This window comes from Excalfactoria chinensis, chromosome 1 (genome assembly GCF_039878825.1).
Source record: "Excalfactoria chinensis isolate bCotChi1 chromosome 1, bCotChi1.hap2, whole genome shotgun sequence".
NCBI classification, from domain to species: Eukaryota; Metazoa; Chordata; class Aves; order Galliformes; family Phasianidae; genus Excalfactoria; species Excalfactoria chinensis.
This window is the reverse complement of record NC_092825.1, coordinates 71,794,135-71,817,896: the sequence shown is the minus strand read 5'-3', so window position 1 is coordinate 71,817,896 and position 23,762 is coordinate 71,794,135. Positions and strand designations below refer to the sequence as shown.

Here is a 23,762-nt window from a genome sequence, read left to right as displayed (position 1 = left end):
GTTGGTTACCACCAATCATATCATTTCTATTATCCATATGCCTCAGTACAGCCTTCAGGGGGATCTGCTCCATGATCTTCCCAGCACAGAGGTGAGACTGACTGGCTTGTAGTTGACCAGATCTTCCTTTTGTCCCTTCTTGAAAATGGGTGTTATATTTCCCCTTCTCTGGGAACTTCACCAGATTGCCATGACCTTCCAAACGTGATGGATTGTGGTTTGGCAACTTCATCCACCAGTTCCCTCAGAAGCTGTGTATGGGTCTTGTCAGATGCCATGGACTTGTGCACCTTCAGATTCTTTAGATAGTCTTGAACCTGATCTTCACATAGAATGGGCAGATCTTCCTCCTCCCCATTCTTATCTTTGCTTTCTGCAGCTTGAGCGGTTTGGTGAGAGCCCTTACCAGTGAAGATTGAGGCACATAAGTCATTGAGCACCTCAGCTACCTCCATATCCCTCATGACCAGGGCTCCAGTTTCCTTCTGGAGAGGGCTCACATCTTCCCCGGCCTTCCTTTTATCACTGATATACCTGTAGAATTTTTCCTTGTTCCCCTTTATGTTCCTGGCTAGATTTAATTCTATCTGAGTTTAGCCTAACCTGATCACTTTGCACCTAAGTAAGTCCAGGAGCTCCTTGTTGATTCATGGAGACCTCCTAGCATTCTTGCCTGCCTTAATCTTTCTTGGGATGAACTGCTTCCTGAGAAATGAGAAAGAATGGTATTGAGTGCACCCTCAGCAACTTTCTGAGGGTGCTCTAGGTTCCATCATGTGTGTCACCGACAAAGATGTTGAAGAGTACTGGTCCCAAGACAGACCCTTGGAGAACACCGCTCATCACCAGTCTCTACCTGGACATAGAGCCATTGACCATAACTCCTCTGACTGTGGCCTTCCAACCAATTGCTTATCCACCAGCCTTCAAATCTATATATCTCTAGTTTAGAGATAAGGATGTGGTGGGGAACTATGTCAAGAACCTTGCAGAAGTCCAGGTAGGTGACATGATTTTCCTTCCTTTTGTCCACCAGTGTTGTCACTCCATCATAAAAGGCCACTAGATTGGTCATGCATGACCTTCCCTTGGTGAAGCTGTGCTGCCTGTCTCGAATCATTTGCTCATTCTTCCTATGTGTTAACATGTTTTCCAGGAGGATCCATTCCATGATTTTCCCGGGCACAAATGTGAGGTTTACAGGCCTGTAATTCCCCAGATTCTCCTTCTTCCCTTTCTTATAAATGAGAGTCACTGAGGACTTGGCTTGACAGACACAGCTTTTCAAAAATACAATGAAGAGCAGCTCAGCAACCACATCAGCCAGCTCCATTAAAACCCTGAGATTCATGCTGTCCAGCCTCATAGACTTGTACATATTTAGTCTCTTGCAGTTGTCTTAGACTTCCTCTACCCTTACAGTGGGGGGCAATTTTCTCCCCCAGTTCCCACCTAGAGTTTCGGGGTTCAGGGATATGTGAAATATAGGAATCCTGGTTGCCAGTGAAGACTGAGGCAAAGAACTCCAATGAGCTACTATGAATACCTCAGCTTTCTCTCTATCTTTTGTAGCCAGTTATGCTTTCTCATTTATCAGAGGAAGTGAATTCTCTTTGGCCTGTCTCTTCTGACCAATGTCCCTGTAGAACCTCTACTTGAACCTATTAACATCCCTGTCAGGTTCAGTTGCATCTGTGACTTGGCTTTCCTAATCTCATCTCTGCATGTCTGGACAGTATCCCTGTATTCTTCCTAAGTGACACATCCTTGTTTCCGCTGCCTGTATATGCCCTTCTTTTATCTCAACTTGACAAACATGTCCTTGCTGAACCATGGTTTACTGCCTCCTCTGCCTGCTTTCCACAGTACTGGGGGACAGAGAGCTCTTGTGCTCTTGGAAAGGCATCTTTAAAGAGTCACCAGCTTTGCTTCACTCTTTTGTCTCTAAGGACAGCTTCCCAGGAGACCTCATCCAACAGTTCCTTTAGCAGCCTCAAGTTTGCTCCCCCATGCAATAGCACAATATCAACATATCTGTGTCAGAACTCAGAACATTTTATAAAGAAAAACACGGATGGTATAGACCTCTGAGTATTCCCTCCCTCCTCACAACTGTTGTGTACTCAGCACCCCCACACAGCCAGAAAGATGAAGGTAACCATGGTACTTTTAAAAAAGATGGGGGGGGGGGGGAACAGGCAAGCAGATACATGTGTGCGTAGGAGTGGGAGTGAGTAGTGGCAGGCAGAGTGCATGAATCATCCACTGTGAGGAGCATCTAGAGGGAGAAATAGAAGAGCCAGATTCATTTGCATAAGCAGGACAAAATAAAGGGCAGGATTACTGGATGGTGAGGAAGTTGGCTGTGACCCACTGGGGCACCACACAGCCCTCCTGCAGAGGCTGCATCCTGCTCATCCCAAGCTGCTCTAGCCAGCCCTGTGCAAACAATGGGGAGGAGGCTTAGGTGTGCTCACCAACACTGTCCTGGTTTTGTGGTACCGTAGCATGGTGCAGTTGTGCATCCACCCAGAAATGTCACTGACCATCTTCCAAGAGTAGCAACACAAGCTGTTATGAAAACAGGCTGTCTCTGGACGGAGGCCTTCCTTCAAATGTGTGTGGCCAGGGCAAGCCCAGCAGCTGTGCTGGTGGCCTGAGTTTTGCAGCAAAAAGGAAGGCAAATGAAGCAAAAGCAGTCGATGTAAGGGAGAGGCCCACTCCAAGCTTGCTGGTGTCCAGGATGGGAGGGCACAATTGCTGGGGTGGAAAGGAGGAAGGACTGTGTGCCATGATGCTTTCTACCTTCTCCCTGGTGGCTGACAATGTGGAGCTAGACTGGTGATCTAAGGTGGCCCTTCCTAGTTGTGGTTTACCCTTATTCTTCCTGGTCCACTGTGCATGGAGAGGAGCAATGTGTTGCGCTTTAGAGTACTCTTCACATCACTGAAACATACCCAGTAAAAGAAGAGAGCTTGTGTCAATCCTGTCTTCTCTGAGTTGAACTCTTCCAGTTCAATAGCAGCTAATTTTAAACAGCAGCAGTGAGGTGAACAAGGCTGCAGAGCAGAGTGGTTATCCAAAGGCTTTATTACCTTTATTTATTTGTGAATCTCCCTACTGTAATTACACATGGTCTGCCTGAGCCAGTTTTCACAGTGCCCGCTCTCTCCCCCCAGGCTACAACCTTGCATGGAACTGCTGGGAAATACCACGTGATTCAGGCCATGTATCAGGGAACAGAATATATGGCATGATGAGAAATATCTCCAGCTGTAGTATTTGTGAATCTGCAGTTCTGCTTGGGCCTAGTTATGTGAGTGTGTTTTGTCTGAGCTGCTGTGTTAATATACGTATTTGCCTAATGCATGTAATTGTGGGGGAGTGTGTGTGCATAGTGGGTGGGTTTGCCTCTGCATACTGCGTATGTACTGGCTGTATGCATAGCTTTCTGTTGCTAATGTTGGGGTGTGCAAAGTATGCCTAAATGGGGACAAGAGATAAAGTGGCTTACACTGCTGAAATGTCTCCACCCCATGCCATGGTGTGTGGGCCAAGACTGGCTCTATGTGCCAGCAGACAGCATGTCCTGGCATCTACTGCACTTCTGGATTGGCTAGGCTAGGCATAAAATGTACAGGAAGAGTACATCAAACTTCCTGTCATCTCTCTTTTGGGCTTGCTCAGTGCCCTGCGTGGACTTGAAAGGTTTTCTTTTTATGTCTTCCAGAGAAAAATTGTTTCCCATTAAGAAATAACTTCCCCCTGCACCCCCCTTCTGAATATACTGTTTTCTTGAGAATATGAAATAAAGATTACTTTGGAGAAGACTAATTAAAAAAGCCACATTCATTATGCTGCTGTTCAGTGCTCAAGAAAAGACGGAAATGGTCTCAGCAGAAGGCTCAACTGAATTGCAACCATTACTTACTCATCTGTCACCTTCTATTCCTCTTCTGGTCTCTTTATGACTTGATCCCCAACCCAAACACTCTACTGAACCTAGTGTGCTTTCCTATTGCTATGATGCTGGTCTGGACTTTGCTAGGAAAATAACTTTTTAATTTTACTAGTCTGAACTTCTTTTTTTCTCCATTTACAATCATGTTTTTAAATTGAATTTAAATAGCCAGTATGTTTTCATCCATTGCCTCTCAAATTCAGTTTCTTGATCAGGGTAGAGAAAACTATTAAGATCCAATGGCTGTTAAAAATCTTGACATAGATATTTTGGCCAAAGCCCTTTTTCTTTTGTGCTGCAGCCTCCTGGCAAATTACCCCTGAGCTGCCAGCACAGCTCTACCAGTGCCTTCTACCTCCACAGCCCCTACAGCATCTCCATCCTGAGGAGCTTCTGAGCAATTTCAGACAGCTCACCTGTTTCCTATAGACAACAGAAAAAAAAAAAGGAGGACAAAATGGAGAAGAATCATAAAAAGGACTGTTAGTTATAAAAACATTTGCACAGCATTCTCCATGAGTCTCATCCATATACTTAATTATTGCTATTCTTAGATATAGACCATTATTAAAGACTGATAAAGAACGGTATAAGGGAAAAACAAAAACCAAACCAGAACAACAACAACAAAACCAAACAACACAAAAACACCATCATCAACAATAACAAAAACAAATACAGAAATATGAGGCTTCTATCTATGGTGGAAAGCCTGGTTGCCTTTGCAGCTTTAATCAAAAAAAGAATAGGTAGGTGGCTTAGAGCCAAAGAAGTGGATGAAGCATGAAGTGCTATGGGAGGTGGGACAAAGAAACCTCGAATGACTCTGGGTGTTGTCACATCTCTCTCGTAGTGCAGAGCTGGGTGCAGGAAACAGCTCTCACCATGATGCTATTGCTCATGATTTACTCTCCTGCACGTTGGTTTCTGCAGGCATTTATTTATTTATTTATTTATTCCTCGGAAAAGTTACTTCCCCTTTGCAAATGATCGTTAAAGCATTAGGAGCTTTTGACTGTAATAATTTGATTAACAGACTAGGTTAGTTAGGTAGGTTTTAAGAAGCCTCAGGTAGAGGTTAAAGAAGACTTTGGATTAATGAGAGTTCTATGCTGTGCTCTTCTCATTGGTGATTCCACAATTTCTTCCTGTACTCTGCCTGCTTGTGCTTGACTTCTCTATCACCTCAACTAATATCCTTTTTCTCTCCTAGTCTGCTGCTGCATTTTTCTTTATTTCCTCTTTTATTTCCCTGCTATGTTCCTCTAATCTGTTTCTCTTTTTTTTCACCTTACTATGCATTTTCGTTTATTGGTTTTTTTTTGTTTGTTTGTCTTCTGTCTCTCCCTTCTCTCTCTCTCTTCTCACTCCTTTAACATCCTGCTGTCTACAGACCAACCTATTCCTCACCCATCATCTTGTTTTTCCCTCTTATCTTTCCTTCTTTCTCCCACCCTTTCTTAGCTCTTCTCAACAATGAAAGTTACGGTTAGTGGGGGATGCACCTGGCCCCTGCTGGCTCTTCTCTCTCATTTTGTTCTGAATACGCTTTTATTAGAAATACAATAGAAAAGCGCAAAATCATCTCTGAAGGCAAATGATGCATAATAATTCTTGTTCATTCTCCTCTTATCTCCGAAGAATTTGTTCTCCTGGCAAAACAGAAAGAAACATGAGAGGACTGACGGCAATCCTTTGGAATCTGAATACAGAACAAAGAGGGGTGGTAAGTAACTTAAGGAGAAAAAGAGGCTGGAAAGAACTTAATGGAACGTTCCCAGTTGACTGAATACTGAGCAGATGTGACAAAGCAGCTAGGCTAAGGTGAAATTTATTTTGCCAGGATCTTGCTTGCACAGCAAATGTAATAATGCTAAGTTGATTAGTTCCTGCTAATCAGTTCCTTTTCCCAATAAGTTGTGGAGGCATGGATGATATAAAAAATATTTTTTAGCACTCAGCATCCTATGTCTTCTCACTGTACATTCTGAGCCAAGACCTTGTGTATATGAAATGTGTTTGCCAGAGAGAACCATGCCTTTTGGAGCTCCACTGCTATGCTCAAAAAGCCAAAGCAAGGTGCTTCTGGCTGGACCACTTTACAGCTCCAGCCTCTGTGATAAAGTATGAACAGGCTTGCTTATTGTTGGAGTTCTTTATTAATGCTGAGTGAACATTCTCTGATAAAAACATCTGGAAAATGTAGGTTACTTGGTAATGAAACATTATTTGGCATGCACTGTTTTAGTTATGTGAGAGTTCCAAAGGTAAAATAAATGAAGCTTCTCAAGTATACAAGTCTTTCCCACTTCACATTTTTCTATGGGTAGAATACTGGTGTATCCTACTTTGGGGCAGTCAGCATGAAGTTCTGCCTGGCCCTTTCCTTGAAAATATGGCTGTCTGACAACTAGTAACCTGTAGTGGGCTTCCATCTTCATGCAATTAATACACTTGCTCTCTACAACTATCTGAAATCAGGTTGTGGTGAGGTGTGGGATCAGTCTCTTCTCTAGCCTAACTAGAGATAGCACTTAGAGGGAATGGCCTCAAGTGCTAAGGGAAGTTCAGATTGGATATTAGGAATAATTTATTCTCTGAAACAGTGGTCAGGTGCTGGAATGGGCCGCCCAGGGTAGTGGTTGAGTCACAATCTCTGGAGGTGTTCAAGAAACATTTAGATGTACTAATGCACATGGTTTAGTGGGGAAATATTGGTGGTAGATGGACAATTGGAACAGATGATCTTGTAGGTCTTTTCCAACCTTGATGATTCTATTATTCTATGATTATATTCACATACATAAAACAACAACACACACACATAAAAAACAACAACAACAACAACAAAGAAACAAAAACCCAACCCAACCATATTAAGTGTGTAGTTTTAGTTGGTGCAGTATCAGGTATCTCTGCTAAGGAAGTGTTAAAATACTTCCCCCATAGCTACTCAAAGGATGATCGTTATAAAAACAATCTTCATAAAAACAATGTGGGAAGTAGATATGTGTCAAAGGACAGAATCAAAAGTGATAGTTAAGAGGAACAGACTGTGATGCCAACTTCAAAACTAAGTATTTTAGTACCATCAGAATGACTGGAAGAAAACTGAAATGGGAGGGTGGGGTATTTTCTCTGCATTTCATAGGGAAATTTGGTTCTCTGTGATGGATTTTCAGCTTCTGTCTTTTTTACTGCTGTTTACTCCATCAGATCTATAAAGATCATCCAGTTTATTCTGCATCTTGTATCAGAGACATAATTTTCAGTTAAACTTGTATTGCTTCTAAGTTGGACTAGAAGCTAAACATGTATTTAAACTAATTTAATCAAACTTCATGATTAGATTAATGTAATCTTGAAATGTGGATTTCCCAGCACTTGCAACTGAGTCATGTGGGCCAGGGAGAAAATAGGAGTGATGCAATTTGAGCAGATTTTTTTCTGTCCAGAGATTTCCTCTGAAATTTGGAAATGCTGAGACTCTCTTCAAATATAGCAACTTCACAAATTAATCAGTAATTGAATATATGCAGAGCTAATGCCAGAGACTGAGACATCTATGTAATCAGATTCAAGGTGGAGTTTGTTATGCTTGCAATTAAGTGGAAAATAAGCTGAGAACAGGAAAATAAATGTGAGCCAAGATTAGTAGAGGGTGTTAGGGAGCTAGGACTAGATCTGGCAGCCTGGTAGAAGCAAGGATCTGCAGCTCTTCAGTTCCAAATGCAACCAGGCCTGTGTTCCCAGTTATGACATGTACATGAAGAGATATTTACCACATAAATACCTATATATGTGACCGCCCCACAGACACAGCATTTACATGAGCACAAACAGCACCTCAACCTGACATCCCCACTATTCTCCCTGAAACTGAGTAGCATGTTTGTCCACTAGTAGGAAATGTGAGGACTACTCCAAAAGTAATGCATATTCAATAAAATCCTATTTTATTACGTTGGCCTGTGCTGTCAGAGGTGGATGTTGCTGGTATGGGAGTAGTCTGAACCTTCTTGCCAATATTCCTTTACATTCTGATGCCATGTGACAGATGGCAGTAGAAGGGCAGTCTGACAATGCGGTGTCTGGTATGTAAGTGTGTATGTGAAGGAACTGAATTCCTCTACAAGAGAAAAAATTGCATCTGTTGACATTCATCAACACCTGCTGAGTATTTATGGAAACTAAACAGTGGATGTGAGCACAGTGGGTGGTACATTTCAACAGTGGATCACCTCTACTGGTACAGATTTTCACAAGCACAGGATGAAGACTCTTATTCGCCCCAGGTGAAAATGCATAGCTGATAGTGGTGACTATGTTGAAAAAGCGTATTTTGTAGCTGAGGATTTGCTCTGTCCAATAGTGTTATTGTGCCATTTGTATCTGTTGGTGGGAGTTTTCATGGAAAGAAACAAAGTTTTAACTTTTGGAGCAACCTACATACATATACAAATACAGATGCTCAATCCATGCCTGAATCACAGTCTCCCCTTTTGCTGGCACCTGATATTTGAAACCTGAAGCCTGCATCCATACTCCAGCTGCTGGCACAAATGGCCTCACTGGCAGCCATCTGAGACTTTCCTGGTCCTTCTAAGAAGCAGCTCCTCCTTTATATTCATTGCCTTACAGCTTCCTGCACACCTGCGCTCATTTCACCACAGGCACGTGGGCCCCTCTGATCCACAGTCCTACTGCAGTGACTAGTACTCAAGCTCCCATGCATGCACCCCAAATGGGGTGTTCATCACCTAGGAAAAGAGTTAGAAATGAAATTTAATGTCAAGTTAGGACGGACTGCTGGTGAGGTGTAGGCACTGGTCAGCCAGAGGTTTAGATGGGACAAGACCTTATTTTCCCTTATTTCTCCACTTTCCCACACTTGTTCCTCCCCAAATGACCAAGACTATTCCCTTCTTCCACTTCCGATTCTTAGCCTAATTGTAAGTCGTGCGGAACGTGCGTCCCCATCCCGGCTTGAAAGGCGCCCCGATATCGCTCAGGGCGTTGGGCATCACACCTGGACAATGGGGCAGCCCCGGGAGGGGCCCAGTCAGGTGATATTTCCTCTAAGCCCCCAATTCCTTTCCCATCTGCCATTTTGCCCCTCTGGGCATGTGGAGATGAGACTTTGATGTGCTGATGGCTCCGGTGATGGGCCGAGGAGGATCTGGGCAGGGCTTTATTGTGTATTATTCCCTCTCGTCGTTGTCTCTCTGTGCTCCTCTGTGGGAGTGCAGATGAGCTTTTATCATGTAACCTAAGCAAGAGGAATTTGCAGTCTTCCTTTTACACAACAGCGCTTTTGTTGTTATTTTTTCCTCCCCTCCTGGTGGCGTTATTATTTTAACACAAAAAGGCCCGTGAAATGATAAGCGCGCCCCAGATAATTTTCGTTGCCATTGCAAGGAAATGACATTATGACAATTTCCTCTGACTGCAACCTCACACCCCTTCCCCAGTCTGAGCTTTTACCATTCTCAGAACGTCCGAAAGATTATGAATTCAGTGTAGATGGGTGTTGAGAAATATATATATATATATATATAATATATATATTGTACATATATATATATATTTGTCTTCAATTAAAAGTACAACTTCTTCATTGCTCTCCTGGCAGAGACATGGCAATTTTCATTTATTTATTTATTTAAACCTGAAGGATGGGCTGCAAATGAATTTATAATATAGGAGCCAGTTCGATTGGAAAGAGTGCTAGTGTGGGACTAAGCGCAGCAGTAAAGACACACCCCAGAGTTTATCCCCATGGCAGTTTTTTTTTTTTTTTTTTTTAATATATATCTATGCGAAAAACAAGAAACAAGAAAAACAAAACAAAACAAAAAACAAAACAAACAAACAAAAAAAACAACCAACAAACAAAACAAAACAAACAAACAACAAAAAAACACCAACCACGCCCAAGCATCCAGAAGTCTCCTCTACAAAGTACGAGTCAGGAACCCTGCATCGCTTCTGTTTTGCTCGCGTGCTTGTTACCGTACCCAAGCATTTCTAACTATAGTTTCAAAAACAACATTCTCCATGCAATCCAGCGGTGCGTATTACCATCAGCTGATGCTTGCGCAGACCCGCAGTGAACTACAGGAGCTGCCCCGCACCCTCACCACTCTTCCTGCAGCCGAATACCATCCACTCCTCCCTGCACATCCCCCCAACCGCTCCAACGTGGGGTGAACCGAGGGCCCGCATCCCCCGCTGCCGCAGCCACTCCTCCCCCGGCTCCTCCCCTGTCCCCCACCCAGAACGGCCCATAAAAACGCGGGTGCCGGGCGGTTGTAGGGTGCGTTGTCACGTAGACGTTGTAGCGGTGCGTGCGCGTGGGCGGAGTACTGGTTGAGATCTGTTAGGTTGGGTCTGGGTGCTGTTGCCGTTCGCCGCAGGAGATGGCTGACAAGGTGAGGAATGCGGGCGGTCTCCTCGATGGAGCTGATGTAGAGCTGGGGCCGCTGCCCGCCTGTGCCGGGAGGGTCGTTTTCACGGAGTGCCGGGGGCTCTCGTCGATAGTGTGGGGAATACGATCGCGGCTAGCGGTCGTGGTTCATCGCCGCAGCGCTAACCGCCGCCATCGGCTTATGGTGAGGGGAGATGTGGCGGGGCTTGCGGGCCGCGGTTCTCGGCTGGCGGCTCGGCGAGCTCTTGTCTGTTATGGAAGGACGGGGAAATTATCTGGGAAGATTTGATGTCGGCCGTGGCGTTTATCTGTTTTGGTGCGTGCGACTGGCTGTGTGGCGCCGTTCGTGCTTAATTGGCTTCGATCACAGTGTGCCTTTTGTTGGCCGGGTGGTGGTCATCTGCCACAGAGTTAATGTTAGCGGATTCGTAATACTAAAATGAGAGTTGTTCAAACAGGCGTTTCGTTGGCGGCGTTGCGGCTTATGTTAAAACTATCCCTCGATTTCTGGAGGAAAATAGAGACAAGTCCTTTCCCTTTTCTCCTGTAGAGAACGGGAGGAGAGCCTTTGTCGATTCTCGGCCATGAGTGGCCTGTGGGCCCGCGGGTTTGTAGCGTGTCTAGGCGCATCCAGGGAGAGGAGCCGCTGTCCTGGAGCGGGTCGCCGAGGGATTTCTACTCAGCGGGAAGGGAGACTCGTGCTCTCGCCCCTGTGTTAATGGGAGATGGGGGGAGTGTGATATAGCTGAGATATAAGGAGAGAGAGAACTGACGAAAGTCACTCGGAGAGTGGCAGACTCATCTCGAGTTCGGTTTAAAACGTTACGCTCTGCTGCTGAGGTCGCTGCCGGTAAAGGAGAGGGGAGCTGTTGCTGGCTAGATGATTTGCAAGTGCTGCTGCTGAATCCTGATGCTGCTGGTGGTCAGAGGGAGGAGTGTTTGAGCATCTAACCACTGTATAGGCCTCAGCCTTGGGCCTTTACATAAGGTGGGTGCTGTAGTGTTATTTCTGAGAATCTCCATTTTGGGCAGTGTTCTGCTAGCGGTTAACAAATGGTCAGTATGTAAACTGTGGACTCACAGTGGAGTGGCTGGTTCAGGCTGTGTGATATCTTAAGTGGTATGAGACTGGATGGGAGTTGAATAACTGGCATTAGTCAGGAAAATGGAGTATGAAAGGTGATGAGAATGAACTGACCTTGTTATTACTTGCTTCAAAACGGACCATTTAGGCAAGAGGTGATCACAATGCAAGTGTCTTATGATTCCTGCTGCATCCAGAGGAAAAGGGTCAAACTATGACTACTACAAGCAGGGCCCTGAGAGGAAGGATGCTTTTGTGTCAGTTACTGTGTTGGAAGTATGGATAGCTGAACTTTGTTACTGTACCTGCTAAGGGGGATAAGTCTTGTAGTCTTGAAAGGGCTTAGATGTCTTAATTGACATCTGGGTGCTTTGGAAGATCGGTTCTGTGTCAGAATTTCTTGCACCAAAAAGGAAATGGTCACATGATGGCAGATAGAAGGCTTACCTTGTTTGGAGTATGTTCAGCTGTGAATCTTAGCATGAGAATAATCTGCTCAGTGCAGGAATATAAGAATATATCCCTTTTCTCCAGCATTAACCTTATCAGGAAGAGACCTTAACACAAGATATTAAAAGATGTAGCTGAGGGAAACAGTGCACTAATTTACTTTCTTTTTATTGAGGCCTAACTGGTAGCTTTGTGGGGCTGTACTGGCCAGAAGCACTTGCATTCCTGAAAGTCTGGTACGGGTAGCATGAAGACTGTCAGCTTTCTGGAGCCAGTTGGAAAATGGGAGCCTGGAGGAGCTGTGGCAGCAGGCCCCATGGAGTGCTTCATCCTCCCCTGCCAGACTTAGGAGAATAATTGGAAAGCCTTGTTGTACTTTTTGAAAGCTTTTAATTGCTCCTGCAGCAGGAACATGTTATTTCCAAATAGTGACCCTCAAGCACTGACTGTATAAGTTCCAATTCCGGAGTTGCTTTCTCCCTCCTGCCTCCTTGTCTGCAAAGCTTAAGCAAGCTGTCTCCTCCCCACCCCCCAAAACAAAACCCTGGGAAATACCAGATGCTGACAGTTAAGTCTGTCTGTCCCAAGGACTTTTGCAGGTTGGAGCTGCTTCCTCTACAGTGTTGAGTAGTTATTAAGTTAATATATATATTGTGTGTGTGTGTGTGTGTGTGCGTGTGTGTGTATATATATATATATATACATATATATATGATTCACATGTACTCAAATTCCAGGAGCTGTGCTTTGCTATTGACTCAGTGACAAGAAAAATAAATGAGGAATGCTGGCAGCACAGCCTTTTCTGTGAGGGAGGCTTCTGTACCAGGTTCTTTTAGGGGTAGGGTTGGGAAAATTCTAGCCTGGGAAAAGCAGATCTGCTGCTGAAGAGTGCAAGTTTTCTCTGTTAGATAAATGACTGCCAGTGTAGATCTTATGTAGATTTGAGAAGCTGTGTATGGGACTTTTGTCAGTTGGCAGGAGGAAGAGTTTGGTCTTTGTTTCATGACATGTCGGAGATCAGCACAGCTTTTCAATAAAGCAGATCAATCTAGAATAACAGCTGCTGATGAAGCTGTTATTAAAAAGCTGAAAATAGTCTAATATCATGATGTATGGGACCTGATAGGCTTTCCTTCTGATCACAGAACTGTTACTGTTCAGTTGCACCTGTTTCTAGACTCTGTTGGTACCTACCCTCACTGGATAAAAGAACGTTTGTTCAACTTTTGTCTCTTTGTTGCAGTTAGCCCAGTTGTCTTCTATTTATGTTGAAGAGAAACTTATTTAGAAAGCGTGAACTGCCAATTAACTAAACAATTGCATTCTTTTTTTTTAATTTATTCAGAAACTCACTGCACCCCTTATTTATGCTGTTTCTGTTGCTGCCATTGGATCTCTTCAGTTTGGGTACAACACTGGTGTCATTAATGCTCCAGAGAAGGTGAGAGCTGGGGAATGTGTTGGGGAGGAAAATGTATGAATGTGATGGGGAGGAAAAGGAGTATGAAGGAGAGGAGCTGTCAGGCAAATAGTTTTGGTTGTGGTGTTTGAATTAAAGGAAAGAAGGCATTCAAAGGACGGGAAAGTTACTGGGGAAGAGAGATCAGAGAGAATGATTGAAGTGCAGAGTTTTGCTGAAAGAAAGGGATTCATCTGCCATTTCCTGGAATGTCAACTACATCAGGGACTGTCATTTTGTTTCTTAGTAAGCCTTGATCTTCCCCCTGCCCCTTTAGGGCACAAAAGGAGAGGAAACGCAATTCAGTTATTGTGTTTTAATTTCTGCTATGTGCTATTCTGTTCCTAACTCTGACAAATTGAGTAAGGCTTCTGGCCTGTTGCACCAGATCATGAGATGAAGAAGGATATTCTGAGTCAGAATGAACCAGCCGGGGCAGAGAAGATATGTAGAGAGTAGTGTACAGAGATAAGCTGAGAGGGTTGGTAGGGATTACAGTTGATTTAGTTTCTCTCGGGGCCCTATATTTCTCACTTGTTCATTTGTTTTTCTCTGTTAAGTGTCAATTCATAGTCTGTTTAAAAAAAAACAAAAAACAAACAAACCAAAAAAACTTATGCGTATACCATCAGAAAAAAGAAGAGATGAAGAAAATGAGAAATGCAGTTTTCTTGTAACTATGATGTTGTTTTTTTTCTCTCAGGAACTGAGTCACCAATACCACATCCTCCCCACCTCCTGGAATAGATGTCACATCACATGCTGGGGGGGGGGGCGGGGGGTAGGGTCCTTTCTAGCTCATGTCCTGCTGCCATCTGCTGGGGGCTGGCATTCTGAGGCCACATCCCTTTCAGTTCTTGCAGTGCTTTGCTCATTATCAAAGAGGATACCTCAGATCGAGACACAACCCTGTTCTGTGCCATCTCATCTTGTCCTAAGGAACAGTGAAGGATTGTTTGTATAATGCTTCTGCTTTCAGGCTTAACTTGGAACTTCCTTTTTCATTACCTTGATCATTCCCTTGTGTAACTTGCTGCTTTCTACTGACTTTTTTAATGACTATTTTTGCTGCACAACTTGAAAATAAAAAGACCATCCAATTTTTTTCCCAAATTCCTTCCCATGGGATTGGAAACCTTCCTCACCTACCTGGTTTCTCTTGCAGATCATCCAGGCCTTCTACAACAGGACTTTATCTCAGCGGAATGGGGAGGCCATCTCCCCAGAGCTTCTTACCTCGCTATGGTCCCTTTCTGTGGCAATCTTCTCAGTAGGAGGTATGATTGGCTCCTTCTCAGTCGGCCTTTTCGTCAATCGATTTGGCAGGTAAGTTGGGAAGACAAATACAAGTTATTAGTGAATTTGTGCTCTGCAGTGGAATTTCGGTAGGAAGAGAGCAGAGGTGAGAAAACTGTTGCAGGCCAAGGCAGAAGCTGAACAGTAAATATTGTTCTCTCCCTGCTCCCAATATAAGAGTCATGGGTAGCTTTCTCTACATGGTTTTCTTGCTTTGTTAACAGTTAAAGCTCAGCCTTGGTATTTCTGTCTTGGCAGAAGGAACTCCATGCTGCTGGTGAACATCTTGGCTTTTGTTGGGGGTGCTCTCATGGCCTTATCCAAGATGGCAAAGGCAGTGGAAATGCTGATAATCGGGCGCTTCATTATTGGCCTTTTCTGTGGTCTGTGCACTGGCTTTGTTCCCATGTACATCAGTGAAGTCTCACCCACTGGCCTTCGTGGAGCATTTGGAACACTCAACCAGCTGGGCATAGTTGTAGGCATCCTGGTGGCCCAGGTAGGCTTGACAAACTTCGTGGAGGAAAAGGGTATGTGAAAGAAGGCTTTGTGGGCTTGAGATCTTGTGATCTGCCTTTGTCATCAGGAGCAGTATCTTGTCCTCTCATACTCTATTTAACAACTTTCTCTCAAATTTTTGGTGTAGATTTTTGGCCTCAAGGAGATAATGGGGACTGAAACATTTTGGCCACTGCTGTTGGGGTTCACAATTGTCCCAGCAGTTTTGCAGTGTGTGGCTCTTCTTTTCTGCCCTGAGAGCCCCCGTTTCCTGTTGATCAACAAGATGGAGGAAGAGAAAGCAGAAACAGGTAAGAACTTGTCTCTGAAGGGGCAGGACTGTATTATGAATCTGCTCTGAGTTTGAGTGGAAGGTTGAGGTTGTCTTTAGAATCTGTGGTAGACAAGGATGTGATTCCCGGAAGGTACTAAACTTTCTCTCCCATCTTTTAAATTGTACCAGTGTCAGGAGTTGACAAACTTGTAATCCCAATGAACTCCTGGTGGGATTAAGAAGTTAGGAATGGCACCTGGCCTGGTGGGATGTGGCAGTCTGAGCTGCTGTGAATGTCAGCTCCATCTGCAGCAGATTCAACAATGAATCAGGAGGGATCTACCCCTACCACAGAGACCTGGAATTGTCTCTGGAAAGTGTGTGAAGTGAAGGGGTCAAATGTTTGGAGCACAAATAACGTGTCTAGTGTAGAGTTGGTTTCCATGGTGATCACAGCTCCCTGAACTGTGAGGTAAAAAGATGAGCAAAAGCTGCATGTAGCAGCTCTGTCTGTGCAACAGAGCAGGCCCAAGCACTGACTTCTGTCTTCCCATTATGCTTTCACTCAAATAGCAGAATGGGCTGGGGGAACTTAGTGGTTGTGGGAATGTTCCATTTTATGCTTTTGGATTCTTTTCTACAGTTCTCCAGAAGCTCCGTGGTACACAAGACGTATCTCAAGACATCTTGGAGATGAAAGAAGAGAGTGCTAAAATGTCTCAGGAGAAGAAAGCAACTATACCAGAGCTCTTCCGCTCTCCAAACTATCGTCAAGCCATTATGATTTCCATCACGCTACAGCTTTCTCAGCAGCTCTCAGGCATCAATGCTGTGAGTCACCTTTGTCATGTCTATTGGACTTCTGGGTCTATCTGTGCTTCAAGGTAGTTACTTACTATTGTTGAGAAAATTAGTTTTTCAAAGACATCTTTTGTCTGGAAAACATTTGTGATAGTGTAGAGGTTGTGAAGATGGAAGATGGCAATCATTTTGGTCTTTACTTCTCCTGTATATACCCTGGCAGGGCACTAGAGAGATGCATCAAGCGAATGGAACTTGACTGGAATTGTGCTGTTTTATACCGTTAATAGCTTCTATACTACTGAGTGCTTTTTGGGATTGCGCCATTAAGGAATGAGGAATATGCTTTCAGATATTAAAATTGCAATGGTGTCCAACTTTTTGCTTTTCTTCCTAGGTATTCTATTATTCTACAGGGATTTTTGAAAGAGCTGGCATCAAAGAGCCTGTGTATGCCACCATTGGAGCTGGAGCGGTAAACACAGTCTTCACTGTTGTGTCAGTAAGTACAACAGGGCCTTCTTGTGAGAAAAGTGACTTGTCTGCATGGGATCTTTTGAGCGATGGTGTCTGAAGACAGGTAGTTGTGCTGTTGTATAGCAGTGCTTCACTATTGGCCTATAAAAGCAAAGGAAAGAATGTGTTAAAAGTATTGTGGGAAAGGAGAACATATATTTATGAGGGAAAAATGAAAGTAAAGGATGAAAATAAGTGTGTTAGGGGAGGTAGAAGATGAGGGAAGGCAATAAGAAGAGAAATACTTGTACCTGAGCAACCTGATGACTTGACATTGAGGACTACAGGAAAATGGAAAAGAAGTGTAGTGCATGCTGTCTGAGGGAGCATCTTCTGCTTTTGCTACTTAAGTCACTGATTTTCTTATTTTTCCCCTGTGTTTTCAGCTGTTCCTGGTAGAGCGTGCAGGACGCAGGACCCTCCAGTTAGTTGGTTTGGGTGGCATGGCTGTGTGTGCTGCTGTTATGACTGTTACTTTGGCTCTGAAGGTGAGTAATTGGCTGTTTTATCCAGGTTGACTCTAGTAGGGGATCTGTAAGACTAGCAGAAGGCAGAATTTCAGAGCAAGGCATTTATAGTTGGGGCAAGGGCTGATCATGAGCTGTGGCTAGAAGTACCGTTTCCTTATGGCAGGAGCTGTGCCATAGCATTCATAGTACAACTAAGAGAACTGACAATGAACATTGTGCTGTGCCATGTTTGCTTCTTTGGTTGCAGTTAACTATATCTTGTTTCCTTGCAGGAAAAGTGGATCAGATACATCAGCATTGTTGCCACTTTTGGCTTTGTTGCCCTTTTTGAGATTGGCCCTGGACCTATCCCTTGGTTCATTGTGGCAGAACTTTTCAGTCAAGGCCCACGGCCTGCAGCCATGGCGGTGGCTGGTTGTTCTAACTGGACCTCTAATTTCTTAGTGGGAATGCTCTTCCCCTATGCTGAGGTAAGGACTCTGCAGAACACTTCAGGAGAGCTGCAGCATTGTCAAGGGTGTCCAGAATGGCTGAGGAATTTTTGTTTTTAACAGCCTGATCTCTTCAAATTTTAGCTCTGCTTTGGAAAGATGGCTGAACCCCTACAGAACAGGGGTCCCCAGTTCTGTATTCTGATATTGAAGGTTAAGAGTGTGTGTAGCTAGTCTTGTATTCTACTTTGTTACTTCTTGTACTTCTTGTACTTTTAATGTTTGCATTTTCCATTTAAAAGCCTCAATTTTGGTCAGTCAGAACCAGTATTATTTAATTTCAGAAGTCCACACAAATGTGATCTCTTGAAAACTGTCTTTGTGTTGAGGACAAGTCAATGAGGATATTGTTGGAGAGGGAAATTACTTTGCTTTTATTTTTATTTTTTCAAATTAAAACCTCCCTATTTTTATTTCTCACTGCAGAAATTATGTGGCCCCTATGTCTTCCTTATTTTCCTTGCTTTCCTGGTCATCTTCTTCATCTTCACATACTTCAAAGTGCCGGAGACCAAGGGCAGGACATTTGAAGACATCTCCAGGGGCTTTGAAGAACAAGTAGAAAGAAACTCTCCGTCCTCACCACCTATAGAGAAGGACCCCATGGTGGAGATGAACAACATAGAACCTGACAAAGAAGCTGCCTAAGACTCACAACACACTCTTTTCTTTGACTCTTGCATATTCATAGTTATTAAAGGAATGAGCAAAGAAATAATGAGAACTGTAACAATTTCTTTCTCTAACAGCTGCTATTTTCTTCTCTGTACCTACATATTCCCTGTTCCCCCTGTTCTGACAGGCTTACCAGCGTTAAGCAAATCTGATATGGGTGATCTCATTTTCAAATACTGGAAGGTACTTGGCACTCTAGCAAAAATCTTATTCTTTGCCATGAACACCAGGTGAACATGTTGATAATATTGTTACTTTGCTCACCTGTAGTTGCTATTTGGAATTAACATACTTATTTATGCAGTGACCATAATGTAATTTAAATTCTATTTTTGTAGCGAGTTAAAGTTGCCCACCAAATAAGTCCCCTGCCTTTTGAGTCTATTCTGTATGTGCAGTGTTACATTGGAATTTAACAAGCCTACCAAAAAGTCATCTCCTTTTTTCCTTTCCAGTGTGTACATTTTCAGCTTCAGGAAAAGGGGGACCAAGTTGCATGCTTTTTTTTTCTTTTATTTTTTTGTATAGACAAACAGAACATACTTTTACTAAGTTTATTTATTTGTATGTCACTTTGTAAATATTTATTTTTTAACTTGTGTACAAAAATGTACAGATAATGAAGTTGAAGATGTTTGACAAATAGTTATTCTAACAGAAGATGCTGTAGACTTGAGGTGCAATAAAACTGTAAACTAGAAGAAGGAATACTGTACCAAGCAGGAAGTTGGGTGCTTTAGATGGTAGAACAGAGCCAATTGTGCACATCACCTTTTAAAGTTAATTCTGCCTTCTGAATGAATTAATGCTGATGAGAAGCAGTATATTTGTCCATGGAAATTTCTATGCAATTTGGATATTTTTGGGTGGCAGCTTTAAATATTGCTCCAAAATATTATTTGGAAAGTGATATTGCAGCAAAGGGGTGTTATTACTTTACATTTTCAGCAACAGTTAAGCATTGTTCAAGATGACTGAGAGTATTTACTCCAAACCAAAAGGTGACTTATTTTTCTTTTTTGCCTTCTCTTGACTTTTTGGCCTCTCTGCTGTATTCTAGTAAGCCAGAAAATTTGAAGCTTGCAGGTAGTTACTTGAGGTGCATGGAGCTAAAAGTTATTTTCCGGAGCTGTTTCACAATTACTTATAAATACTGGAGGTAAAATTCACCATTTGTGTCTACAAGGGTCTTGCTATGACACATGTATATACATAGAGATGCAGAATTAGAGACGACTAGAGCTGCTGGAATATGCTAGTTTAGCAGCTTGAAAAATTCAGTCTACTAGTTTGGTTGTAGGACAAATGCTTTTGTCCCATGTCCTCTCTGGAAGAGGCAGTTCCTAGCATTGTTTGCTGTTCCATGCAAATCTGTTGTATTACCTCTGTTATACCTAACATGGCAGACACAGGGAGCATTATGCAGTAGGTAATGCTCTCCCCTCTTTCTCATTGCTAGGTGTGTATATACTCACGGTTATGGAGCTAAGTGTAAGCAATCAGTTCAGTTTAGGAAGGGGGAAGAAGTAGTATATGTGATATTTTGGGGACTGTTGCTTCCTGACTGTAGTGTTGAGTTTTGGCTGGTATAAGCTAGGAAAAATAGTGGAGTGGGATGGCTAGGCTCATTATCTTAGGCCTGCATTTTTTTTTTTCTTTTTGTCTTAGTCAAACTCAGGTCTACCTGCAGACTTGCACCAGGCATCTTATAAAAGAAGCAGATTTGCAGCAGCTTAGATAGGTAAATGAAAAACACCCCAAATGGGAGAAATGATAGAAGAACTGGTAATAGAATGCATAGCCCAAGTTTTCTTCAACCTGCTATGAAACTGTTGTCAGGGATGTCCCTTTAATTCTAGAGTTGTCTTTAGCATTTTCTGTAACTAGTGATTTTTTTTGTTTGTTTGTTTGTTTTCCAACCTTTCCTAATGAGAACGAGTTGGAGAGATCAGTAAAATTTGCCTCCGTGAAATACTTGCTGTAATGTTGTTTGAAGTACTTCTATCTTTGCACAATGTAGTCTGATTGCATCCAGATTTCCCCTGCTTTCCATCAGGCTTCTGTAACAGATATTTATTCTCAGAGGTATTGTAAGACTACTCTCACTCCTGACTTTCATATTTTTGCCCAGTTATACAGTTTGTGCCCTTCCTTTGCAGGAAGATGTCTTTTGTATGGACATCTGCTATTCCATGGTATTTCCTTCACAGCTGTGTATTCCATACTTTGCTTTACGGAAGTGTGTTGGCTTGGATCAAAGTATACAGCTCTTTCTCACATGGTATCTTTTGTTACTCTGTAATGGCATTGTGGATGTTTTTGATGGGTTTTATAAGCTTATTGTGATTTGTTTTGTGTTTTTAAAATAAAGATTCCAGGTCTAATTAATACCTGCCATGGGTTTTATCAACAATATAATTCATAGGTGTCCAACATTTTGGCTTGCCTGGGACCTACTGACTGAGAATTGTCTTGAATTATGTATAAAATACACAATACAGTTACTACATATAGGTAATAACTTACAATGTAAAGAGTAGCAATACCATAAAACTAATTAAGTATCTGACCTTGTTTTTGTGAAGCTAATGCATCAGAGTGGTTCAGTGGCAGTGCTGGTGATCTTTGTGAGTTCTCAAGGTGATCATCAGAGGAAATTTTACTTCACCCTTGAAAACAGTTGTTTGCAAATGTGCACAACTGCCCCAAAAGTGAAGACATGAATAAGGTGTGATTGTGAATTGAGAGGTATTTTTTCTGTTAAGATGGTCTTGAAATCTACTTAAAAGAAAGGATCAGATTTTTCTTGTTGAATATCTGATTGCAACTGTACATTCCTTTTAAAAATTCACAGGTACTATATCTGTCTACTGAAAATGGAGTTGCAAATATACAAAAATATTTTTTTATCAGTCTTGAAAACTTTAATTCCTTTATCAACAGAAAGGAGGGCTGCTTATTTTTTCAGAGAACTGTTTAGTCAACGTATCAACATGCATAAAATTATTTGCTAGGATCTGAGTTGGCACTGCATTATGCTTTCCCTGTGCTGTTGTTGCAGTCCAGGTAGGTAGTGCTAGTTGCACACTGATATTTGGTTGCTGTTGAGCAATAGGTGCATGCTCAGGGCTGGGCCCTGCTTGGCAAGGAAGAACGGCTGCCATGATGGTGTGAGATGAGGGCCACTGAAATGATCAGATGGCTGCAGCACCTTCTCCTATAAGGAAAGGTTGAGGGAACTGAGCTTGTTTAGCTTGGAGAAGAGAAGGCTCCAGGAAAACCTCATCATGGCCTTCCAGTAATTGAAGGGAGCATATAAGCAGGAGGGAGAACAGCTGCTTACAGGGGTGGATAGTGATAGGACAAGGAATGATGTTCTTAAACTGAGATGGGAAGGTTCAGTTAGATATTAAGAAGAGATTTTTCAGGCAGAGGGGGTGGTTGTTTATATTTTTCAGCCTAGGTCAAAGGCATGGCTTCAAGGTCTCCATTTTTGAGAAGGTTAAGAGAAGTCTGAAGAGACAGTTGATTGTGGTTTTATATAGTCTGTCTAGTTTCTTCTCTGCTCCCCGTTCAAACTCCAGCACTCACAGAACACTTGGGTGTAATCAGCCTTTCTAGGTGTTATGTTAATCTTTCTAAATTTATTCTGCCCGAAGTCAGAGAGCTGAAGAGTGTAATGGGTTGCCCAGGGCATTCTTTGGGGATTGTCACTTTGGTAGGATATCAATATGGAATTTGGAGGAGAGAACCATTCTCCCTCTCTAGGATATTCTACATCTTCCTATTTTGCAGTATGCTGAGTAATGGTTTGCTGTTATACCTCCCTGCCTCTCGAAGGAGTATGCTGTGGAAAGCAGTACCCTGTATAATGCATGTTAGAATTTTACATCAGTCATTCTCTAATGTACACTGCCAGTCCTTTCATTTTAAAAAGTGGTCAAGTTTTGCCCTTGGTAAACCAGTATCGTTCTGTCCTGATTACATCTTGTCCTTCACACATTTGAAACTGGATAACAAGAGGATGTACCACTGAGTATGAGTAATTTGGAGTTCAGGAGTCATTATCCTGGCTTTTTGTACAGTTGGACATAATGTTACCTTTTTTTTTTTTTTTCAACTGTTAGGGACTGTTAGCTCCCTTAGTTGCTAAAATTTTTCACAGGTGGTAGACAAAATAACAATCATATTAGGCAATTCTTTCAGCAATTTGTGATCACACTGAGCACTCTTGAAGGGCATCCTATCCCATCCCATGGACTGTAAAATATCTGGCCTCTCTAAGTAGGAATGAGCCTGTTTCTGCCCCACTCCTGGCTGCCCCTCAACTTCCCAAGCCATTTTGATACGTCTGGAGATCTGAGAGTAGGCTTTGTTCTACAAGCAGTTATAAAGAAAGCTCTGTGTACTGCAACCTTTTCTGAGGCTGAGGCATCCATTTGTAGTTTGTCTTCCCCTGCTTCTCAGTAGATGCGTATTTTTCTGGATTGCTATGCTGCAGGAGCAGAAAAAGACAAGACTGCCTCATAAGGTTGAATGTGTAAGAGTCTATGAGGCTAGATGACATGCACTCCAGAGTCCTGAAGGAAGTGGCTGATGTGGTTACCAGCCACTCTCCATCATATTTTTTGAAAAGTTATGGTTGTCAGAAGTCCCTGGTGACTGGAAAAAAGGGAGCATTACTCTCCTTTTTAAGAAAGGAACACCTGAGATGTTAGAAGTGGGTGAGCCTCTATCTGTGCCTGGGAAGATCATGGAATAGATCTTCCTGGGAGACGTGTGAAGGCACACGTGAGATGAGGTGATCTGAGACAGCCAACATGGTTTCACCAAAGGTAGATCATGCCTTACCAAGCTGGTGACCTTCAGTGGTGGATTGATGGCATTTGTGGACAAAGGAAGGGCAACAGATGCTGTCTACTCGAACTTGTGCAAAGCCTGGTTCCCCACCACATCCTTATCTCTAAATTGGAGGGAGATGTAGTTGAAGGCTGGACTGTTTGGAGAATAAAGAATGTTCAGATGGTTGCATCCAGAGGGTTATATTCAACAGTTCTGTGTCCAGCTTGAGGCCAGTGATGAGTGGTGTCCCCAGGGGTCAGTCTTGGGATCAGTGCTCTTCAACATCTTTATCAATGATGTAATGAGACTGAGCGCACCCTCAGCAAGTTTGCTGATGACACCACACTAAGTGGTGCAGTTGACACAATAGAAGGAACGGATGCCATTCAGAGTGGTCTGGACAGACTTGAATGAGCGCAGGTGAAACTAATGAGGTTGTGGATGGTGTTGCTCTTGGTTTGGGGCAATTCCAGGTGTATATATACAAACTGGGAGAAGAACAGTCATGTGGATAA

The 23,762-nt window shown here is 43.0% G+C and overlaps 1 protein-coding gene across 2 annotated transcripts; it reads left to right on the top strand.

The window, feature by feature from the left end:
* The first annotated feature begins 10,069 nt into the window (after positions 1–10,069).
* On the top strand, positions 10,070–20,793 carry LOC140249761 (solute carrier family 2, facilitated glucose transporter member 3). Of its 2 annotated transcripts, none has more exons than XM_072331879.1 (10): positions 10,070–10,392; positions 13,271–13,366; positions 14,550–14,710; positions 14,939–15,179; positions 15,327–15,489; positions 16,096–16,283; positions 16,651–16,755; positions 17,156–17,257; positions 17,512–17,709; positions 18,157–20,793. In XM_072331879.1, the coding sequence occupies exons 1-10, from the start codon at positions 10,381–10,383 to the stop codon at positions 18,376–18,378; spliced, it is 1,488 nt and encodes a 495-aa protein (XP_072187980.1). In that variant the 5' UTR covers positions 10,070–10,380; the 3' UTR covers positions 18,379–20,793. The 2 variants fall into 2 exon arrangements, with proteins under 2 accessions (XP_072187980.1, XP_072187988.1); XM_072331887.1 differs by having other exon boundaries at positions 10,233–10,392; positions 13,328–13,366.
* The last annotated feature ends 2,969 nt before the right edge of the window (positions 20,794–23,762 follow it).

Coding starts and splice junctions, on each gene's coding strand:
- LOC140249761 (XM_072331879.1), top strand. Junction 14,711..14,938: donor TTCGTCAATCGATTTGGCAG/GTAAGTTGGGAA, acceptor CTGTCTTGGCAG/AAGGAACTCCATGCTGCTGG. Junction 16,756..17,155: donor CAGTCTTCACTGTTGTGTCA/GTAAGTACAACA, acceptor CTGTGTTTTCAG/CTGTTCCTGGTAGAGCGTGC.